Raw genomic sequence first — 24370 nt, forward strand, 5'->3', positions numbered from 1 at the left:
GTTCTTGTTAGGTCTAATATGGGAAACTGAGTCTTTTGTTGCGCAGGTCACTGTAAACTGATGTAGTTTTTAAGTTGGGTAATTCATATTCTTGTAGCCTAATGGTGGAAAGCCTTAGGCCGACTTTCATTATTCAGGAAAGTCATCACCTCGTTGGATTCACTGTAAATTAGGGCAGAAATCTTCCATGATTTTCCTTTTATGATAGATTGTGAAAAATAATGACTTCCATATTGTATTGCAGAAGTTCCCAAATGCCTGAATAATGCATTTTGCCCCATGTAATAGTTTTAAGTATGTTTTCTTTTTTATATTTCAACAAGTCCATTTGCTTTGAAAATAAGGATTATGTTGGTTCATTTTTCACAAATTAGCGTTTCACCTCTAGGCGTCAAACAACTTATCTGGTCACACCATACTTAGATATGAAATCGTGATAAAGAGCTACCCATTCAAGGTCATTGTGTTTGACGCAGGTCTTTAATATCCTGAATTTTCAACTCACACATGTGCCCACTACGCACGCCCACAACAAGCACGCACATGATATATACATATATATACATATATATGTGTGTGTGCACGCGCTTTTGTCTGATTGGGGGTGGTTCTAGGTTCGATTACCGGGACAGTCAACGTTTTAGGCACGTCCGTGTAAATCCTTTTATGCCTTTGTTGAAATAAATAGTTATGTACCATGTGCCAGTTGAGCATGGTGAATTGCTGCCTGCTGGAGAGGGGCTTGGGACCAAACTTCGTCTTAAAATACTAGCTAAACCTAGAAATATATATATATATATATATATATATATATATATATATATATATATATATATATATATATATATATATATATATATATACATACACACACACACACACAAAAAGGACCTCCTTTAAACAGGAGATTTTTATTCACACCATGAGGAAAGAAAAGGACTTGGAAGATTTAACTTTTTTTTAATAAAAATCTCAGCTAGATACCATCCTGTTTAAAAAAGACTCTATTATTAATTGTAATATATTGACAGAGCAATTTTGCAAGTGATCAAGTTATATGTATATATATTTATATATATATATATATATATATATATATATATATATATATATATATATATATATATATATATATATATATATATATATATATATATATATATATATATATATAAATATATATATACTTACAGTATATTATAAGGCCCATAAAGCAATTATCATGACAGAACTATGTATTTCGATCTTTGTTTTAGTCCGTGTGAGCTCCCTCCGATATCGAGTCTTACGGAGGTATCCTCTGGAACCTTTGCTTAAGAATGGATTTTAGGATTAACTCGTCCGTGAAGTCCGATATCGAGTGTCTCGAAATAGTCATGTTCTCAGTTTTATTTGTGGTGGTGTCTTTCAGTTATATTAATAAAAAAAAAAAACGGCTACACTATGAGCAGCATCCCACATATATACGAAAATCTCAGAACTCTCCGGGCCATATCTGTAAATGTACGCAACAGATTAAAAACTCTAGTTATTACTGTATGGAATGATATAGACAAACCAAATGTAATGAATCTCTCCAACCGCATTCGGGTCGTTTCGGCCGTAAGCACGTTTACGTCCAAAATGGGCGCCGTGTTTAATACCAGCCCCTTGGGGATGTACGTAAAACATGAAATAATAATGGTAAATACCATAAACATAACGGTAAATACCATAAACATAACGTCTTACATTGTTTTGGACGTTACGGCCTAAAGTGACTTACGGCCAAAGCGACCAGGACCGCTCCAACCATACCCTTCCTGTAGAAGAACAGACGATATTAGATTTAAGAGTATCATTTGTGCTAAAACTAGGTACCGAGAGTAGCTTTGACTACTTGGTTGCGTTCGACGAGTATTTTGCCAAAAATACTCATAATGTGTCTTAAAGGTATTTTGTTATATACGTTGGAGCAAAAAGAAAATATCCCTAAAAAATGTTTCAACCAGTTTTAATAACGTTACGCAAACAGGAAGATGTCATTATTACAAATCAGATGAAGATAGGAAAACAGTTCTAGATAGACACATGCAATAAGGCTCAAGAACTGTTAAATGACGAAGGGACATGAAAGATAAAGGAATCCCTACGAAGTATTGCTGCACAATTTAATTATCAGTCAGAGCTAGAATAGGTAATGAAAAATTATACCGGTTTCTTGGAATCATTCAATACAGTCGACCCATCTTTCGCCTATTTCTGTAACCTCCCTAAAAGCTGCAGGGTTTCATTCATGTACAAATTATCCATATGGATGGCTGATTTTCCTTTTTCTTAGGAGCCTTCTCACTCTCCCACACAGGAAATGCCATGCATAAATTGAGCAGCTCACACATTCCCTTGAACAGGATCAAAATGGAATCGTTACTTACTAAACTCCCGATTGCAGATGTGTTATCTTATCTAAGTAGAAATTTACAACTATAAGATGACCATTTTTCTTTTGGCATTTAATAAAACGGTAGAACTGAGTAAACAACAATGTTTTCTCCTTAAAATATTACCATTATATCGAACATTTATTTACTTGAAGTATTGTGAAGCAAATTTTTCTCTGTTACGCCCAATAAGATGATCTGGCTTAGATACGTGAATGTCTTTAGATTCGGGGTCAATAATGGGAGATTTTGGTGAACATTTTAATAGAATAAAGTACGACCGCCGAACTTGACAAGAGTAAAACACAGCGAACTGACCTTTTCATTCCCAATCCCATATTCTATATGAATACTCTTGTCGCTTACCAACTGTCCACATTTACAAATGATGAAGATTATAATATTGTTCAATCGAACCTATTGTCAATGGACCTTTTAAACTTCATAGCACACGCATGTATATATACTATATATATATATATATATATATATATATATATATATATATATATATATATATATATATATATAAGGTAGTGTGTATGCATTTTTGGGGTTATATTTGTGTGCGGGCACGCGAGTGTGGATTGGTAGGTCACATCACTAAATCAAAACTGTTAAAGGAAGATAGTTAATTTTTCGTTTTCAACAAGAATTTTTGTATACATTTAAATGGGTGTATGTCCATTCTTGCGGCACTTGAGATGACCATGCAGTAAATTTTTTGCAAGGCCCGTGGTCTTCTTAATAGTCTTCAGTGTGCCCTGGTCCTCTCGCCTGTCATTATTCTTATTCCAGTTGGCAACAACAATGCTGTTAACTGTCTTAACTCTTCAAGTAGATATAGTCAGAGAATTGAGTTAAAGCGTTACCTTGGGATTCTCTCTCTCTCTCTCTCTCTCTCTCTCTCTCTCTCTCTCTCTCTCTCTCTCTCTCTCTCTCTCTCTGTTCTTTGTTCTTTGATTATGATTATTCTAGTCGTAACTCGTGCCAAGCTCTTTAACCTTTCTTGTCAAGGAAGCTTTCATTGTACGATTTGAATAATAAAATAATGTTAGAGTTTTGTTAGGTCAGTGGTGCCTAATTTTTTATTTTCTTGACCCTCACCTATATTGTGGATTCGTCTTTCAGATGTGGTTAGTAAACTACATTATTCATTCTGTAACCAGACAGACAGACAGACAGTGCAGGTAGACAAAGCGATGGGGAGAGAGATTATATTTTCCAAGAGTACTCATGGTGGCTCAGTCAATACCTAACATATCGATCCATCCATCACTTGCCGTTTCTCACAGTAGCCTGTAAGTTTCTTCGGCATAGGTTTTCCCGTTAAAAACGGGCTGAACTGTATACAGCTTTCGTACTCACTGGATACAGTAGAACGCTCACTCTTTTAAAGAAAATTCATCCAGTACGTATCGAGGAGGCACTTTATCTTATGACAAAAGAACCTTATATTTTGTGTATCTTTTGTTAAAGATGAAATTCGGCAATGGAAAGATTTAATGATAATGATTAAGTAGCTGATGTGCCGACAGTCATTCACAAAGAACTATAGCCTAGTAGTTCACAGTGATAAGGTTGATGTTGAACAGCGCCTGTTGACTCTTATGCAACCACCACCTAGTGAGCAGCAGTTGTCCCGAATAATTATTATCAGTCGTCTTCGTCATATCCGTGAATTTCAAATTGTGGCGAGATATTTACCATCCTAATACAACATTAAAATGAAAATTCAGTACAGAAAAAGATATATTTCCTGTTATTTCATCCTCAGAAACTTTGAAAAAATGACTAGCTTAACTGTGTTCCTCTGTTTTTTAGGATGCTTATTATTACTAGACCTTAAAGTACATTCTACGCCTGAACAACATACCAGAATATTCACTCTGTCGGATCCTTGTCTCATGAGCGAGTTTTGGAGTCTATGTTGTAGCGTAAATTCTTCTCTCTCTCTCTCTCTCTCTCTCTCTCTCTCTCTCTCTCTCTCTCTCTCTCTCTCTCTCTCTCTCTCTCTATATATATATATATATATATATATATATATATATATATATATATATATATATATATATATACATACATACATATATATATATATATATATATATATATATATATATATATATATATATATATATATATATTATATCTATAAATATAAAATATATAATATATATATATATATATATATATATATATATATATATATATATATATATATATATAAATACTTATACATATACAAAACATACATATATATATTAACTATATACACAATTGTTCTGTGCATATAGAATTAAAGGATATTTCAAACTGGATATAGAGTAATTCAAAAAGTTGCAAGCTTTCTTGGACAAACAGTCCACATTATCAAGTATCCGTACGGATACTTGATAATGTGGATACAATAACTTTTGAATAAAAACTATAAATACCATCCAGTTTGAATGAGGTCCTTTTAGTAATACATATATATTGTGTGTGTTTATGCATAATGTTGAATTAGTATATATATATATTTACACCAGCATTATGATAGAAGAGAAATCAAACGTGAGAATGTAAAAAACAGGACGCAAAGAGATAAGAGTACTGATATAGCCTATATAGAAGAGATTTAAGCTTGCTACCCAGAATTACAACACCGGATTTCCTATCGGCGTCGCCTCGCCATCGATGGCTGTGAATTTGTGTCAAGTAGGTATTCCGACAGCCGTCACGTGGTTTTATCACCCTTATGTTTGTAAGTTCTGACATAGTAACGGAAAAAAAAAACAGCTTTGACACATTCCTTGCTTATCTCCGAGTCCTTAACATTCTATCAGACTCAAAGGCCATAGATTTGTAAACAGCTTTTGCACAATTGACTGCAGGCGCTTGCCAAAGAAAACTATTTATTCTATGATAGTGCTCATGCGGACTTGACACTTGTTAGTACGTTTGCTCTGACCGCACATTATCTGACCGGATGTTTCATTCTCGCTGGGTATCACTGACATTTTGAAATCCAATTTTCTTTATCAACAAACTAGTTATCTCCCTTTCTCTCCGTCTCTGACACACTGCAGATTTATTGCTTTGGAACTTTTAATAACTCTTATCTCGGCTATCTTTGCTGAACGGTACTTCCATTTATTGTTGTTACTACCTCTGTCATTGTGATTTTTCTCCAAAAATTTTCTTGAAATAGAAGCTGAAGTCTTCATTGTACAATTACTTTTTCTTGACTTAATAGTGGTCACAGTAGCAGTTGCTATATATAACACGTTAGTTTACATTAACTTCCAAAGTAATTTTTTAATTATATTTCCTCATTTTCTGAAATGACTTTGCCTCGTTGTTCCTAAAGATTCGCTCTCTGGTCCTCTTGCCATAACTGAATTCAATTAAACGACGCTTTATATGCTCAATAGTCCAAGCGTACATTTCCTTCAAATATTAAATCGTTAAAGCCCCTAGGAATTTTAAGTAGCGCTGTCTTCGAGCGATCCACAGCAGAATGAAATCCGGATGGGAATGTGAAGTTTCAAAAAATGTTTTCTATTTTTGGTTTTTCCGTCGCTTCTGAAATCTCGGAGGCTTGACGCCGTTGTTGCCATGAAATCCCAGTGGGCATGAGCAAGCTTTCTAACCTGGTGGTTCCTCGAGACTTGCAAACATCTGTTTTATGTTATTTGCTTATGAACTAAATAGAAATACCTGCTTTGTACCGTGAGATATTTTTTGTCATTAAATTAAACATTAGTACTGTAACTTAAAAATTATTAAAAAGGCGTACAGAACCAACGGTTTATATTCATACTAAATACTCGTGTCTTAGCATACTTTTGCTTCCAGCGTTCGTATTTAATTACTCTAACTGGTTACTCTCATCCTGTGGCCGCAGAAACCACATTAAATTTGGGCGATATATATATATATATATATATATATATATATATATATATATATATATATATATATATATATATATATATATATTTATTTATTTATTTATTTATTTATTATATAAATGTGATCCTAAATTTCTCCATTATTGTCTATAAAACTCCAGCTGTAATAATAAAGCAAGACAAGGACTGCCGGACCATGAGAATCATTAACGCCACCTTGACACTTCATTGTTATCATTTGTCACCTGCGTCTTATCAGAGGTTACAAGATTTTCTAGATAATTTCCGAATCTGTGTAGGTTTGTTCACCACACAGTAGCCAAGTTATCTAAGTATCCGTAATCCTTCAAAAGCTTTGGAAATTTTCGAGTTTATATCAATATTTTAACACTGAATATAATGCGCGATGGGATGAAGAAAATGAGATTATAGGAAAAGTTTACAAATGCTAACCACAAATATAGTAAAAATTTTTGGGATAGGTCGAAGAAGATTGGTGAGGAGCAAAACGGTTCTCTGAAGAGATATATTTTGGCAGTGGTTTAAATATGATCATGTAAAGTAAGGCTTACTTTGGAGATTTAGTGGATTTTTTATAGTGACTTAATATAAAAATGTTAAGTAACGTTACTAGTAAGAAAACAAAGAGAACATAAATAGCCTTAGTTGCAAAGATTTTAGTAGCCTAACTGTTTGGAGAAAATTCGAAAGTGAAGTATTAGGATTCTGTAAAAAGATGTTTCATTTTCACAGGATAATTAAGATAAATCTATTGCCATCATATTCATTTAGACCAGAAGATAAACCAGTACCATTTTTTCAGTGTTACGACAGCCCAAAAGATTAACCACTACCATTCTCTCATTTCATATACAAAAATAAAATAAATAAATAAATGAAATAGAAAAAAATAAACCAATGTAGCGATATACCAAGAGACAAGTCCCTACCATGCTAACAATGTTTACAGGACACTGAACCTTTGCTCATTAACAGCCACCTCGAGTAAGAGATCGATGCTATTTTCTTTGATATTACTCAGCTGCCGTCCCGCATCTGCCATTTACCTGCCTCTCGTGCGCTGCACAACCACCTTTGACTTTTCTGACCTCAGATGTGACTCTATGGCGGAGATATTTCTCATTTTCAGCAACTTTGTTCCGGTAATGTGAAGAGGCGGCGCTCGGTAGCTGTTTGGTTGGCGTTTTGTAACTCACAGTAGATGTTCGTTGATTATTCGCTTTCACGATCTAGATTTTGGACAGTGGTGGAAGTGATCCTTTGTCTCAGGTTCTGACAAGGTGTCAACTCACTGCTGCAGCTGTGGGAAGGACGGCTGAACCCCACAAATAATGATATGGATCCCGCGTTCATCTTCTGAAACCTTTTATATGAGACAGAAAAGAGAATTATCATTATTATATTTCAAGGGGAAATTTTTTAAAGTATGGAAATGTTCTTTATAAAACTTTTTTTCTAAACAATAGTGTAATTTATATCGCGACTAGTAACAGAGTACCGCACATTGCAACTTATCATTTACCTTAGTACTAATTATATTTAAATGTTTTAGGAGGGGTTTAGTGGACATACCGTAAATGGAATCAAAATCAAACGCAAGCATGTTTCGCAAATATTATTGTTCTTGTTTCCTTATTTGAAAATAATTGTTTATTTTCTTCATATTTCACTCATTTTTCTTAGGAGATTTTTAACTCCAACTCCTTTTCTCAGTCTACTCATAGCATGCCAAAAAGGACACAAAATATTTTAAGAAAAACTATTTTAAACTTATCCAACACCGTCCTCATTTCTTTCATGATATATTGTTATTATTATTTCAAGTTCAGCAATTTTACTCAGCAAAAATAAAATGAGGCTTTCGGAAAAAAAAACAGTCTTTGCAAAGTCCGTCTGAATCTTTTTTTTTTTTTTTTTTTTTTCGTCTTGTCCAACAGAGTGACTTCCACTACGAGTTCACCGAATGCGATGAAATAGGTGGGAGATGGAGGGTGAGTGTTCCTACTTACGGTGACTGCATCAACGGAGAACCAAATCCTCCGACGCGCACAGAAGGATGTAGTAAGTGTGACACATTAATTTACGTTACGTTCAAATCTTCTCCAGACTTTCTTTGTGTGAATATGTATGTATGGTGGATGTTTTCTTGAAATGTAAGTATAAAGGACTTTCCTCCAGGTTCTATAAATACCCACAGAACAGGAAATTCTGAATGATCATTATCAGCTTCTCATGAACATAACGTGTAGGTGTAATTTAATGTCCATAACAACCACTTGGTGATGAGAGTATTTATGAGCTTTAGAAATTGTGTGCTGTATTACTGGGTATGGACATTTTGCATATGCCATATCTGTATCGGAGGTAACTACCAAATAGTATGTTGTTATTTTTTTAACAAATTAATGTAGACTGATATCCTTTCTTATGACAAAGCCATCATTACTTCCGAAAACGTCATCTGTTTCAAATAACGCACTTTTTTTATTTTAAAGTTACTGCAAATTATTTAACCTTTTGGCAGAACTTTTCTGAGGTCCCCTCTCTTAAACACACTCTTATGCATCTGCAATCTGTCATTCGCATTCTGACTCGTCGTACGATTCTTCCTATGATATGCTTGGTAAGCCAGGAAGCATTCAGCATATTCCATAATTTTCAGGTTCTCATATTTGAGAACGTTAGAAAAAATCAACGTTTTACAGATTTTTGCAGACTATGCACATGCTTGTGAAAGGAATGCATAAATGAATAGACAGGAGAATTAGATAGACAAATAAGAGAGTAGGTTAAGGAAGTTGTGCTTGCCTTGATACACAATTTTTTCCATAACTGTTGCAGGTGTTTCCTGTGATCCCGGATGGTTCTTTGACCTGAGCGAGTTGGAATGCTCTCGCTGCCCCAACGGAACCTACAGTCTCGGGGGAGGCGTTCACTTCGATAGCTGGAAGACACTGCCGAAAGGTTTCAGCGCGCACACTGAAGCCTTCAAGTCTGCGTTTAGCCTGGGCAGACGCCGTGGTGATGTGGACTGCAATGAGTAAGCAGGAGCTATAAAAGTCTTTTCTTTATTGTTAACTAATTAAATAAAAAAGCCACAGTTCATTGCTAAGGGTGAATTCTTGTTAAAAGTTCTGCCATGCTTCTTGTATTCTGAGCTTTTCGTTGGCAAAGGCATTTGCATTTCATGGACTTGTTGTACCTGTAGATTTTGAATATCTGTCAAAGCGAGAAGGGAGTGTGGTAAGGCGAATTATAGGGTATAAACCAGAGGGTCATGCTGCGTGAAGGGTAGTTCAATCAAAGTAGAAATTCACGAAAAATGCTAACTTGAACTCTATCGTTAAACTAACAATGCATGTGGTTATGGCTCATGAGTTTTTTTTACAGGTTTGGATGGCAAGCAAGTGGCGATGTCCTTGCAAGCAAGGGAGGACCTTGTGCTGCGGTGCTTGTGTACACTGTGAAACTGGTTAAACCAGGTGCTGTACGCTATACCTACCAATACCCAGATGAAAACATCATATTCGAGTTCCAGGTAAATCTGTTTTTTTAATCATTCAGACACTTGTTTTTATGACAGCCATTTTTATTTGATAAGCATTACCAGTGGTATTACAAACATGGTAACTATTACAAAAGTTATTTGATCAAAATATCTTTACATATATGAGAGATCACTATGGCAATGCTTAAAACGATTTTCACATGCAACGCGTGATATTAACTCTTGAAAGCTGTCAGTTCTCTATAAGTTTGTACTGAAGGTATTCGATATTTCTAGGATACCAGAGCCTTGTGTTTTCTTTACACCTGTATTATAAATTTTTCTATAGGATTTCTCAGAAAAAATCCAGATGTATTTCTTTATTTCCTAGAGATTCCTCCCCTAAGAAAATCCAAAGTTAACTCCATATTGCATCTTCGTTATTTTTTACTGTATTAGAAACATTTTTGGAGTTCTGCTGATATTTTTAATCATTTCTAGATAGAACAAAATCATCACCTCTGCAGTGTGTTTCTTACTGGACAGTTTTACGTGTACGTTTGTGTCTTCCTAACAAATTTGAATGGTGAAACCAACAGGCACAAGATGAACGATGCCAAAGCCTTGATGATGCAGATGACTACAAGTGGCCTCCCTTATCACGCGATGGACAGTGGAAGACTCTCACAGTGAAGCTGAACAAAGGCCTAAATGTTCTTCACTGGAAGACGATAGGAATTGAAGCTAGGGCCTCTACACAGCCAGTGCTCATTAAGAGTATTCAGATAAGTGGTAAGTGAGAGACTTGGAGGTTTTTTGTAATAGTAAAAAGTATGTTTGAAACCTTATAAAAAGAGCATGAGACTCACTACATGTAACCTGTCTTGTTCTTCAAGGAAAGAAATAAACACTGTTGTATGCTTCAGCTACTTTTATGATCAAGTAACCTTCATTAAGATTTCATACAGATCGGATTTACTAGTCCAACTATTTTTATAGGGATGTTTAGACAGTGGGATTAGCCTCTCTGTCAGAGGCTAATCCCAATTTTATGCGTTATTATGTCGCTTCTTTTGTTGCTTAGATGATCTCCAAGAATTATTACAGACAGGAAAACAGTTTTTTTCTTTTTGTCTATATAGAATGTTTGCATAGTTCATGTTCTTTCAAACCTTCATATAACCTTAGTGGTTATAAGACTATTCAGACACATTGCACTCATGGGTAACAGACACACACACACACACACACACACACACATATATATATATATATATATATATATATATATATATATATATATATATATATATATATATATATATATATATATATATATATATATATATATATATATATATATATATATATATATATATATATATATATATATATATATATATATATATATATATATATATATATATATATATATATATATGCTCCTTATAACAGTATGAAAAGGCCTTTACAACGATTTATTATAAATACTTTGAAAATTGTATCAAATTTATTATTGTAGCTAACTCATTATATATTCTTTTTACAAGATTGTTTCCCTGAATAAAAGGTCACTTATTACGAGCAATCAGTTTTAACTGATAAACCTTATTTTAAATTCACTGGTTTAATTTTGGAAAAGAATAATGGAATTCATTTGGGCACTAACCCTGATCCCCATTTTCACAATGTATTTTTACAATAACATGAACTCGGTTTCATTCGCAAAACATTTAAAAAAATCTTTTAAAAGAATAAGTAAAGCCAAATCACTTTTCTTCAACGGCACACTGTTTGATACTAAAAAGAATAATGCTTTTCAAAACGAATTATCATTTAATAGAGACAGTAATTCATGAGGCTTTTTTTGTCGCTGAAAGTGAAGTCGCCTGTTAATGATGAGTAATTTCTAAAAGTTCCATTTTTAGGTGAAAATGTCATACGAAACCACCTTTTGGCGTTTCCTACTACACAGACTATTAAATTTACTCAAGATTGCTTGAAATATTAGTGTTTTGTTAATAAGAATACAGCGCAAGTAAGAAGCTGTTAAAAAAGGATGCAAATAGAGTATGGTGAAAATTTCATGTGGTAAACACTCAGATACTTATCAAAGAATCTGCAATGAAGACGGTATTAAAATTACAGCAGATATATTTTATAATTTACTCCATCACACTGACATGTACCAGTTTGCTATGTTTTAGTCTACCATATATGAGTTAGATGTATATGTAATTGAAGTCATAAAATAATTTAGAAAGATGTGAATAAATGTGATCAGGTTTGGGTACCATTTCACTACAATATGAGTTAATCTAATTGGGCACCACCCTTTGATTAAGACAAGGCCAACTTAGAAGTAATTTTCTAAATTATGACTTTCCCAATTTGCTACTACCCTTCTTAATAGAAATGCAGTATTAGTGTACAATATTCAGATACCTTAACATGACTTACGTAGTTGTTGAGTAGGACTATTGCTTGAGGGATTTCCTCTGTTCCCTTCTTTTGCCATCTTTTAGATTTTCAGACCCTTCAGCACGGGCCTTGGTCTCTTTAACCCGTATGTCTGAATGTGAGACCTGTTTCACCTCAGTGTTGTAACTCGTCAACTCATCTTTGCTTACCTAGGCGTTGCTCACTCGTCGGAATGCACACCTTGTCCGGAGGGTACATTTAGCGGACCAGGTGCAAATTCGTGCACGGAGTGTGACGAGGGCACGTATGCTGAAAGGGGATCGTCGGAGTGCTTGCCCTGTGATCCTGAGAAAGAGTATGCCCCCAGAGGATCTCCCAAGTGCTTGAAGAGACCTCCCTGCACCACAAAAGACTACTACGAAATTGACTCGGCTTGTGATGAAAACAATCAGGTGAGATAATAGTTTCATGTGCCAGTGATTTATTGATTGGTTTCATTCTAAAGACAGCGTCACAATTGCTGTGGTCATCGGCGCTTGGACAGATGAGCTGGTGAGTGTTAAACGCAAGAGCTCCGTACATGAATTTTAAACGCACATGCGTACACGGTAAGTAAGATACAGTTTTGTATTGTTTATATCGGTATTTTCTGAAAAATGTTTTAACTAACCAGATAGATTGAATATGGTTCTGACTTGGCTGTCAAAATATAATAGGGCTGATGAATTTATCCCAGGTGTAAAGATGCACTTGTGGTGTATATGACACAATTACAAACAGACCTTTGTTGACAAAATTGATACTTGAGAATGAGATGATTACTTCAGACTTATCTGTTCTCAGACTAGAGCCATCTACAAATGGATTGAGAACCGTGTCTGCCGAGAGCAAATGGAGGGATCCGTGTCTCTGCCTCCTTCAGGGAAAGTGAAGACTTGCCCCCCTTGTAACCCGGGAATGCACTACACCTCTGGGACAGGTAAGAGGAAATTAAAAAAATATATACATTTAATACCTCTGGAGCAGGTAAAAGAAGTTAGAAAATGCTTGTGTACTTTTTTTTTTTTTATTTTCTGCCATGCCGTTCAGAAAAATCGAAGCCCTTATTTTTCCCCAGGCTAGAGAGAAGAAAATGTTAAATAAAAAAAGGAGTGGGGCCTTGTCCTATTGGGAGTGATAGACCCTCCCTGCTCCTCCCCCCACCCCCCCCCATGTGAAAGAGGAAGGATTATAAATATCAAGGAGAACAAAAAGAATTCCACAGCTTTAGAAAGAGTGAAATCAACACCTCCTGAGTAAAATAGTAAGGGGACTGTTAGAAATCGAAAAGTAAATGTGAAATTTGTTGGCCTAGCAGGTGTTCATTTATCATCAGATAAGAAGTTCACCTCAGCTCAGCGGGACAGTGACCAAAATGTTACCTATAGAAAAAAGACTCTGGGGTCACTTTGTGACAAAAAGTTTCTATAGAGCGGATTAAACGATATTCTTATTACATGTGACTAATACAGTGAAAAAGAAAGGAATAGATATGCCAGTAGTACTGTAAATGGAGTAAGAAATGTATTTACGCAATCCAGTTAGGACTTTGTATTTCTAATTGATATTTAGCCACATTTTTTACTTCTCTCCGAAGAACGTATCATGACCTCATACTTTTCCGTCTCTAGAAATGTAGCGTTTCTCTGTTTGACATTATTCATCACAGAACTACCAGTCTCCAACCTGAAGGCTTGGTTACAATATTCTCTCAGGTGTTCCTTGACAAATATTACAATTATCCTGAGAAATGCTGCTGTATGTTGGCATGTGAATTGTTTAAAGTGGTTCTCAAAGTTTTAAAATTAATAAATGACTGTCAGAGAAAATAGGCAAATACAGCTGACTTAGGAAAAGGACGAGTGTTTGTTCTACCAAGAAGAGCTGTAAATGAACTGTGAAGTAGGCCAGCTGGAGAGCTCTCTAATCTGAGTGAAGGAGGGGAAAGCCCTGTATCAAGAGGACGATACAGAAAGCATTTTATTTTGTGTAGACACTAAATAAACAGGGTGCAAAACATGAGAAAAAGGTCATTATGCAGAATTCTTACGTGAGCTATCACAGGAAGCTCGTACACAAGAACAATGAAGGAAATTACGAGTACACAAAACGTCAATTAAAAGGAAAGGCACAATTACTGCATGTTGTAACTGAGAAATAATCTATTTGTACATTGTCAAACTGCTAACTGCAGGAGCTATATAAGAATGAAAATAAAAAAGTTACCAAATTAACTACATTTTTGCTTTTGTTACTTACTTAATTTGCCGTTCTTTCTTATCTTGAAATTAAGATCCATGTGGTCATGTTTTTAAGGTATGCCATCTTCCAGATGTCACCTATAGGTTCTAGACATTATTTCTACCGCATTATTTTGATTTTACAATATATCTACAATAGCTATCTTTTAATCCTTGTGTTTGGTATGGATTAACAATTTAGCATGCTTCATTCTGCACTTCGAGGGCATTATTGACTGCCTCATGTTATGATATTTATTCATAAAATTAATGCAGCAATAAAGTAATGGTACATCAGAGAAAATCAGTGCAGAAACCTTGGAATGCTGATTTCCCAGTAATAAATAGTCTGCAAAATCATCATACAAAGAAGCTAAAATAAACCACATTTTTATTTTGCTCTAAAATATTGGAAACCTGCTTTCCATATGCTTATCGGGTGAAAATCTCTGCATTTAAAATGTGATAGGTAAATGAATTTAGTCTTACCTACACAGAGAGAGTGATAATTTTTAGATTTACAAATTATCATTATAGATAACCCATAGTTCTTCAAGTACAACTCGATTAATACTTTTCATGTTAGTAATTAAAAAGTAGATTTTGCTTTAACTACATTTATTCGTTATGTATCTCTTATTACGTCTACAGTGACAATACCCAAGTATTTTCTGTGACGTAAAATCCACATTCTTTCGAACAAATATTTTGGAGTTATATTTGTACTCTTCACCAGGATGTGTGACGTGTCCGAGAGGTACCCACAGTGACGGAATTTCTCCTTGTCGCCCTTGTCCACCCAGCACAGCTCCTAACTATGGCTATCGGTACCAGTGGTGGTCATCCATGCCACCCAACATGGCAGCCACATGCATGCCTGCTGATCGTAAGTTAGCATTTCTATTATACAGCAGCCTCCACATGCTTTCACTCAGATTTTGTAACGTCAAATTAATTATTATAAGTGTTAAGGCAAAACTTGAGAAAAGATCGATGTATCCAGCAGTGAGGGTATAGTGTTTCCCTACCCAAAGTGTGCCTGTAGTTTAACTTGAATTGCATCGTAACCTCTCGATTTTAACCTAACGTATTCCAGGGCGCCAGATCCCCTCACTATTCTCAGTCATTGAATCATCAAATGGCTGTGGAGGTCTCGTCAAGTTTTATTAGTCTTAATTCTGTTATCATTGTTGTTGTTTAATGGTATTCTTAGCACATTTTCCATTCTATTGTTTACAGACTTTGGCTGCAGTGGATCCGATGGCTGGCAAGTGAATGGAGACCACATCCATTCTGGTAGAGGCCATTCAGACGATGCTTACCTAGTGCTGAGTCTCAAGGTAATGTAGATGATTTTTTTAACCTTATATACAGAATATCTTTTTTTCATTATTCCTGTGTCCGGTAATGTTATCTATTAGTTGTATTGTGATGTATCTCTTTATTCGTTCAGCTTTCGCAAAATTAGCAATGTAAAATATTTATTTCTTGAGTTTTGTTATTAATTTTTTAAAGTAATACATGTTTTACAAATATAGCTACTAAGGATGTTCTGCAGTCAAACACACAGTTTACATGCATAAACAACTTCCAGAAAAAATTATTCATGCCTTGCAGTGAAAGGGATGTATCCAGTTCATACCAGGTAAGGTTTCTATCTTCCGACATTTCAATTGCCTTTGAAATTCAAAGATATCGCTCAGGATCTAACATAACCTTTAGTAATATACAATGACGCTTTATCCAATTCAAGTAAATCCAATTGTCAGTATTTTATCAGCGTAACTTGAAAACCTGTGTACTGACATAAAAATTACATTTCATGAAAAGAATTACCATCCACAGGTCTTGAAGCCATTGCTTTAGACTATAACACAAGCAACTAAATCAGACTGTACACATCGTTGGTATTTTGTTCGTTATTGCATTATAACTAGAGACTTTGTGCACTCAAGAGCTTGAAGCTTTGATACCCTCATCAATCCCCGGCCTATAAATTCTGCTAACTTTGGATTTAATGTTTAGTTGGCATATCACTATTTACCCACAATAATTGGCAAAATGGTTACATGAATTCATAGATTATAAAATGTCCTGCTTTGACACACCAAATGGGGCCTTTTTGCTTTGGAAAATTAGTTTTCAAGTGCTTATTCTTAATCCTACCATTCAGGATTTAATCCTTTATATCTTTGATATACATCATGTGCTGGGAATTTCCTTGTCATGGTCAGTATTATGACATTATGATGATGTTTTATTCTTTAATAATCTGTATGTGTACAAATTTTATTTAATCGTTGGGTTATTCATTTTGTTGTGAAACCTGCTTATATGAAAAGTTATACAAAATATTAAATTGCTTTTGTTATTGATATAAGTGATTGTTATAGGATATCCTATTTTAATGCCTCAGTTTAGGAGTATTTAGCAATTAAATGGGTTTTATGACAAAGACGTTTTTATCCATTAACAGGAAAACTTAAGGATGGATATACAAATATATTTTGTTTCAATTATTACGTTAAGGAGTACGTAGTGTATCATCATTAGAATTAAGCTCCTCTATAATGTCCAGTGTTGCAACATTGTTGCTACCAATTTGCAATATATTGCAATTTTGTAATCAGTGGCCTGATTAACTACCCAAAAATTCCCCATCATACCCAGTTTAAATGAAAATCTACTTGAATGTGGAGATTTATATCTTTTCTGGTTCAACAGGTTGGAGGATTTAGGGGTCGGGAAGGATTTGTCAATGGCCATCCAATGGAGGTTGGCAGGATCTCATTTACTTTCGAGCTCGTTTGCGTCACAGACTGCGAATTTGTCTTCATGGAGGTACGTGAAGTGATGAGTCAGAATTTATGAAAGGGCAGAGTGTATCAAGTGCTGCGGATGTCACGGAAATTTAAAGAACTATGATTATATCTCAACATTTTTTAGTAGATAGATTCACAAATCACTGAGAGAGCAGCAGTGCTTTCTGCTATTTTCCCTTACATAACGCTATACTTTCATTGGTACGTGGGAGATGAAATAAATTAATTGCTGCTCCTTTTATCTTTTGCAGGCCTCGGCAACCAAGGGGGTGGTTGTGGTACAGAGATGGGCAGGCGCTCAACAGCGCCTATACTACAGTTACGGCGTTACCAGAAATGACTCGTACACTTTCTCTTGGGCGTTCCTGAAGGTATGTTTCTAGTAAGAGTGCTATGGTATGTATCTGATCAGAATGTTATCATTACCACTTCATGTTTCACATAAATTCTAATGAGGAGGTAAACGTTTCAAATAAAAAGAAAATTGTCGTGTTATTCCTGTTATCACTTATATGTCAAGAGAAGTTTCTTTAACCAAACTGAAGATATAACTCCACATTGGTTCAAAAGGAAAGTGGTATGAGAATGAAAAGAAATGGTTGAAGCGGATTTAAATAGAAATCTACAGATGTAGTCAGTGAAAAATATATGATTGGACAGCGGTAAATGCAAATATGAATCAGCTAATGTGAATGATATAGCTGATCAGATAATGAAATGTTATCACTTCAGTTTTTCTCTCATTCATATTACTCAACAAACAACTTTTTGGGTTCCCATTTATGTAATACCAAAGTAAATAGTAACATTTTACAATAGGATCTTTTCATAATAAATTTCAGTAACTTAAGTTTTGAGAATCCCTCATGTGTCTGATTTTCCCTTTCATAAATTCTGATTTACACACACAGGTATCATGGGAAAAGAGTTACATGCGTCTTGGATCTTCACGGCTTTATGAAACAGATATGGCTAAAATATTCAGTATTAATGTCACAAATACTATTGATGGAGGGGCATCTACCTGCATACCCTGCCCTCAGGTAAAGGATAGCCTTCGTTTTAGTACGTATTCATATCTGATGTCCATAAATAAGCAGCAGAATCTTTTGATGAATAATAACATACATTTGTCTCAATTAAGTACTGAGTATTCACAAACTAATTTCGTGATGGTAGTGGGTAAGTTACTGAGTTTACCAGCAGTAAAAGATGGATGGTATTGGAGACTTCACCCGAAGGAATAGCAAATATACTTTTCTCATATGTATCTCTTTATAGGCTCCAGCAACTACTGGATGCATTCCATGCCCAGCAGGGCATTATATAGAACCCAACACGACAGAGTGCACGAAATGTCCACCTGATACAGTTGTCACAGATCCGTTGCCCTATGGAAAAGATTCCTGTCTTCCCTGCGGTCCAGGGCTCACTGCTCCCGACCACCTCACATGCATTGTGCAGTGCCGCCTCACCATCGATAATAAGACTTACGACCTTACAAATATTAGCAGGTGAGATTTGCTGGTACAGTGAACCAGAGCTGTACAGTTGTCTGTTTCTTTGAGTTTTGTTCTCAGTTTTATTTGGACGTCCCATGTTTTATTAATTCGTGCTACTCAAGTGTCAACCCTTTTTTCCCCCCAAGTTCAGGTTATCTTAATGTTTGGGGTTCATAACATTTTCTCTAATTTTTTTCAGTATAGTCTCTAATTTTTCACAAATTTTCAATATTCACTTTTGATTTTAAACTAGTTTCTCGAATCTGTCCATGGCGAATGGGAGATGTAATCTTGCAGACGAATCATAACTGGTTAAAAAACCAGAAGGCAGACAATGCATATCATGCTTCATTTTCATTTGCATGCTGCAGTGAAGTGAAATTTACTTGAGGCCACTTTCAGAAACATTTCTTGAGATAATAATGTTTTTTTTTTTCAAGGATTTTTAACAGAAGGTATTATATTCACGAAACTGTCACTGATTTATAATGTAAATTTGACTGCATTTTCATTCTCAAACTATTTTTCTTGGCTGCTGCAGCACATATAATATATATATATTATTTATTGTTTTAATATTACATTCGTTTACAGTTTTAGCAATCTGTAATTCCCTGAAAAAAAGGTTCCCCATATTCTGGAAAAATCAATACTGAGCTAATATTTATATGGGTTTTTATAGTCTTTTTTTATAGAAAGATCCAAGAATCGGGTATCATGCTAACTTTTTCCATGATTATATATATGGTATATACATACATACATATATATATGTATATGTATGCATTCATGTGTGTATTTATTTTTGTCTTAAACAGTCCCAGAACGGTGATAGGCAGCACTCTTTTTACGTCATCTGGCAACAAGTTTTTCCATATGTTCAACATCTCATTATGTGGAAATACCAGTGTCACTTGCTCCAACAATGTTTCCTACAACATGGAAGGCGATGCTCCCACTGTGAGTATATGTTACTGTGACTTTCTGTTATTGTGATTATAAAGTCAGTTCCTAAAGCCATTATCCTGTTCTCCAGAAATATGTTTGATAACTGATAACAGATTTAAGCGGCGTTTGGTGAGATTGTATTGTCAGCCACCTTACTTTGTTCTCAGAAGAATGTTATAATGAACATATAATGAACAGCTGTAGCATAGAATAGAAGGTACATTCAAGGCAATTTTACTTGAGTGAGCAAATGTAAACATGTCCCAAACAGGTCATGTCACGCGTCTGTCGCTCCACGATTGTTCCTGGCATGGAGGGATCAAGGCATAGCCACATGCGGGCAGTAGCTACACAGTCGGTGTCTTTAGGAGACCACCTGGTAGGTGTCACCACCAATAATTCTCTCATGAACATCTCGGTAATACCAGAGTTCACTCTTTCGAATACATCCGGACAGAAGGACCTCCACTTCTTCTACACAACTCCGTTGTAAGTTGATGTGGGCTGTTTGTTAAAGAAAGCTTTCACTGTTAAAGAAAGCTTTCACTTCGTAGATATGCTAACGTGAACATATTTCTGAAAATTCCTTGTGCCTTTTATTTTTTCACCCCACCAATTACTATTAGTGATCTGCATTCACCACTATATATTACCTTCACAAAGGTCCACAAGTGCTTGCCCGAAAGGTCGGAGTACGACGGTGACACTACGATGTGATCCAGATGCCACAGGACAGGGAGAGGTCAGTCTCCTGAGCCAGTGCCCTGATGGAACCTGCGATGGCTGTAATTTCCACTTCCTTTGGAAATCTCAGGTGGCTTGCCCAGAATGCTCCAAAGATGATTTGCTGTAAGTTCAGATTTTTAGTTCTTTAGAATATCTTTTTTATTCATGGTTATAGTACACCTAAACACACTTCGTGTTCTGTATAATTAGAATAATATATATATACTACTGACAAACCCAGAGCTACCCGGGATAACTCTGAATGACAACCAATAAACTTTCTCTCTCTCTCTCTCTCTCTCTCTCTCTCTCTCTCTCTCTCTCTCTCTCTCTCTCTCTCTCTCTCTCTCTCTCTCTTCCCAACCCCCACCCGCTTTGGTGCCATTGATGTCTTACCCCCACAGTATTCTTTTCCAGATAGTAAGTCATATGTATACCGAAAATAGGTATAATAAATTCGTTAAGTTGGTAAGTCTACAGGCAGAACCAGCCCCGTTTCAGGGAAACCCTTCCCACTCCAACCCCCTTTGGTGCTAGTAGTGTCTTACCCGCCCCGCCAAAGTGCTGATTTCTAGATAGTAAGTCTTATGTATACCAAGTTTGGTTGAAATTGCTCAATGCGATTCAGAGTTATGCTGGCACATACACACACACACAAACATACATACATACATACATACACAGAGTACATCCATTTTTATATATACAGTATAGAAGATATATACAGTATATAGGTCATGTCAACTGTTTGTCTAATACCTACATACCAATACACAGGGAGGCCCATGGCGAATGCAAGAGCGGTCAGCAACTAGTTCATTACATCACCTCGAAGACATGCCGTGCTCCAGATGGGATTCCACAAGGGAAGACTGTCCCTTGCACTACAAGGCTTCCTTTTATGATCGAGGTAAGGTTTCTTTTGCATCCTCTCTTCCTTCTGGCATTGTCTTAATGTTTAGGTTGCTATTTCAACTTGGCGTAAGTCAGTCACATCATAATTGTATAAAATGTTTCATTAAGATTTGCACCATTAGTTTCAGCATTCAAACCAAGTTAAGAGTGAAAAATTATATGATCATGTTTTACCTGTACCTGAACATTGCATTGTTATACATTCCATAGTCAAGATTAATCATATTTCACATTCATTATCCTCATTTCCATGAACGAAAATTGACCCCGTAATTGCCTTATACATTCCAGTTATTGTCTCTCTCGATGTATTCTTCTAAAGTATAACTTTTGAAAACTCCCTCCTTATTTGCTTGATTCACCTCTTCATTCACTCTGTGTTTGTTTAACATTAGCACAATGAGTGAGTAGTGACAGCAAATTTGTACCAGATTGAAAAAAAAAATTGGTTGCTGTGCAAATTTTGCCAACAATGTCTTTAAAAAACATAAAAATGTCTGAACAACAACGTCTTGGCTGAAAATGCTCAAAAGGCATTTCAGTCGATTTGAACAAATCCACATCCATTGTCAAAGATAACTTAGATTAATATCGGAAGATCTGAAAATACCAGATGTAAACACAAGCAGTCCAATGATTCTTTGTATTGAAGTGACCCAGTTCTGATTCCTATTCAGCAAAGAATGGCTGATGTTAGACATCATTGCAAAGATTGTAAGAATGGATCAAAAGCCTTATCTGTCATTCACTCCTTTAATACGGTACTTATTGGTAAGCTTACTGTGAATCTTGTTAAGTCATTTTGACGGTTGAAAGAATATTACTTTAAAAGTCGACTCCTCAGACAGATGACTGGTGTATTTCCAGGTGACAATTCTGAGCACAGTGTGCATGGCTCTCTTCTTGTGCCTCCTCATCTTCTGTCTCTGGAAAAAGAATCAACGGCTCGAGTACAAGTATATGAAACTTGTAGCCAGTGCATCGTCAAAGGTATGGTTATTACATTTTTCTTTCAAAGATATATGTTATAGTATTTCCACAACTTTAAATTGGACAATGGAGTATTGTATAATAAAAATAATCCCTAATAAGCCTAGTCTGTTGCTGACTTTGAGTTGTAAGGTTTATAATAAAAAATGTGCTCTGTTAAAAAAAGTATTACTTAATTTTGATTCGATAATTAAAGATTAATGGAAAGACTGATAATTTTGAATTTAAGCCCATTTTCAATGCTTTGTTCACAAGATGAAGATTACATTATTGATAATAAAGAATATTTAATAATTACCATTGAAACATTCATAGGCATTCATGTTGCACACCAAGCAAACTGTGACCTGGAATTGTAATATTGTTTTGTTCGTCGTTCGCAGGATGGCTTACTGGAGCTCCCACCTGCAGAGTCTTGTGCCTTGGATGACGGGGAGGAAGAGGAAGTTCACTTTTCTCAGAATCCTCCTAAGGGAATCTTGAATAGGCTTAAGAACAACAGAATCAAGGTAATTGACAGCTGTTGAAAAGTTGCACACTGAACATTGTTTTTTCAAGATTTTAGAACATCAGGTTCTTATCCATGCACAAAGGCAAATGATTAAAGTTTTCCAGGTGCTTGAAATTTTTTTTTTTGTAATTAAAGTTCAAATTGAAATATAAACAAATACATTTGTGATAGCATAAAGTGTATTGGCAGTTCTTATTGAAGCACTGTCTCTGCTTATGGAGAAGAGAAAGTCTTGTAAATACCACTGTAGCAAAATTATAGATAATAAAATTTACCAGATGAGGAATAGCCAACAGAGGTGTCTCATTCCACATATTCTATGGCACAGTTGAAAGGATGGATGATATATTATTAACCATATTGATATCAGAGGGTTTTCTCTTCAAATTCACATTAATAAAATGTGCATTGCATGTAACAGGTTATTTGAATTTCCAGTATAGAATCTTCTTATGTAATTTTTGTGATTTTTTTTTTTCCATTTGCAGCCCACAGAAGGCAGAGGACTTCTGGCAAAATCAATGATGATGACTGATAAGGATCAACTCACCTGAACCACTTAACTGATCTTAAAGGAAAACCATTTTTTATTCTGGTTGTGGCCCATGAAACATTTGAGTAACATAGATATATAAAATCTGCATTATATAGATATACATAGATATAATTTTATGTTTGCATGAAAATTCTTGTGTACATGTAAAACATATGAGTGTGCTTGGTATAGCTCTCTGACCATTTTTCATTTATATATATATATATATATATATATATATATATATATATATATATATATATATATATATATATATATATATATATATATATATATATATATATATATATATATATATATATATATATATATATATATATATTATATATATATATATATATTTATTTATTTATTTATTTATTTGTATACATATAGATACACCCGCAGTTTAACATTATCATCATCATTATCATGAGTGTCCTGCCTTTGAGCAAAGTCTTCGATATCCATTGCTTGAATGTTGCAGTCTTCATTATTTAGGCTCTTCCTTCAATTCCATAAACAGTCTTAGCCCTCTACCTTATCATACCTTCCAACATTCCATTCTGAATCACTTCTTTGATACACTTCCTCCATGAATGCATGTCCAGTCTCAGTCTACTTACATGTACCACTAGTCATTTTTATAAATTCTTTCTTCCCTCTAATCCACTCTAAAATAATCTTTGTTTGGAATTTCATGTGCCTACTGTATTTTCTTCATCTTCTAAAAACTCTGTGTGCATACAATGCTTTTGATGTATGTCACAACATTCCAAACTAAAGTTTTGACTATCATAATCTAAGTACCCTGCTGTTGCGATTCAGATATTACCTACTTCTGTTAAGATTTTTTAATTACTTTTATCATCTTTCATGCATATTCTGTATGCCTGA

The 24370-nt window shown here is 35.0% G+C and overlaps 1 protein-coding gene across 2 annotated transcripts in view; it reads left to right on the plus strand.

The window, feature by feature from the left end:
- LOC136829338 (endosome/lysosome-associated apoptosis and autophagy regulator family member 2-like) overlaps positions 1-23575 on the plus strand; it is a 28496-nt gene extending 4921 nt beyond the window's left edge. For both annotated transcript variants that reach the window (XM_067087745.1, XM_067087746.1), the window contains exons 2-20: positions 8275-8398; positions 9179-9377; positions 9728-9875; positions 10424-10616; positions 12459-12697; positions 13089-13224; positions 15261-15410; positions 15764-15864; positions 17249-17365; positions 17598-17717; positions 18258-18389; positions 18628-18860; positions 19667-19808; positions 20068-20285; positions 20460-20645; positions 21300-21432; positions 22305-22427; positions 22811-22936; positions 23427-23575. In XM_067087745.1, the coding sequence (XP_066943846.1) occupies positions 8275-8398; positions 9179-9377; positions 9728-9875; positions 10424-10616; positions 12459-12697; positions 13089-13224; positions 15261-15410; positions 15764-15864; positions 17249-17365; positions 17598-17717; positions 18258-18389; positions 18628-18860; positions 19667-19808; positions 20068-20285; positions 20460-20645; positions 21300-21432; positions 22305-22427; positions 22811-22936; positions 23427-23492 (2886 nt within the window). In that variant the 3' untranslated portion in view covers positions 23493-23575. The remainder of the gene's footprint in view (positions 1-8274; positions 8399-9178; positions 9378-9727; positions 9876-10423; positions 10617-12458; positions 12698-13088; positions 13225-15260; positions 15411-15763; positions 15865-17248; positions 17366-17597; positions 17718-18257; positions 18390-18627; positions 18861-19666; positions 19809-20067; positions 20286-20459; positions 20646-21299; positions 21433-22304; positions 22428-22810; positions 22937-23426) is intronic.
- Positions 23576-24370: the final 795 nt, after the last annotated feature.

This window comes from Macrobrachium rosenbergii, chromosome 44 (genome assembly GCF_040412425.1).
Source record: "Macrobrachium rosenbergii isolate ZJJX-2024 chromosome 44, ASM4041242v1, whole genome shotgun sequence".
NCBI lineage: Eukaryota > Metazoa > Arthropoda > Malacostraca > Decapoda > Palaemonidae > Macrobrachium > Macrobrachium rosenbergii.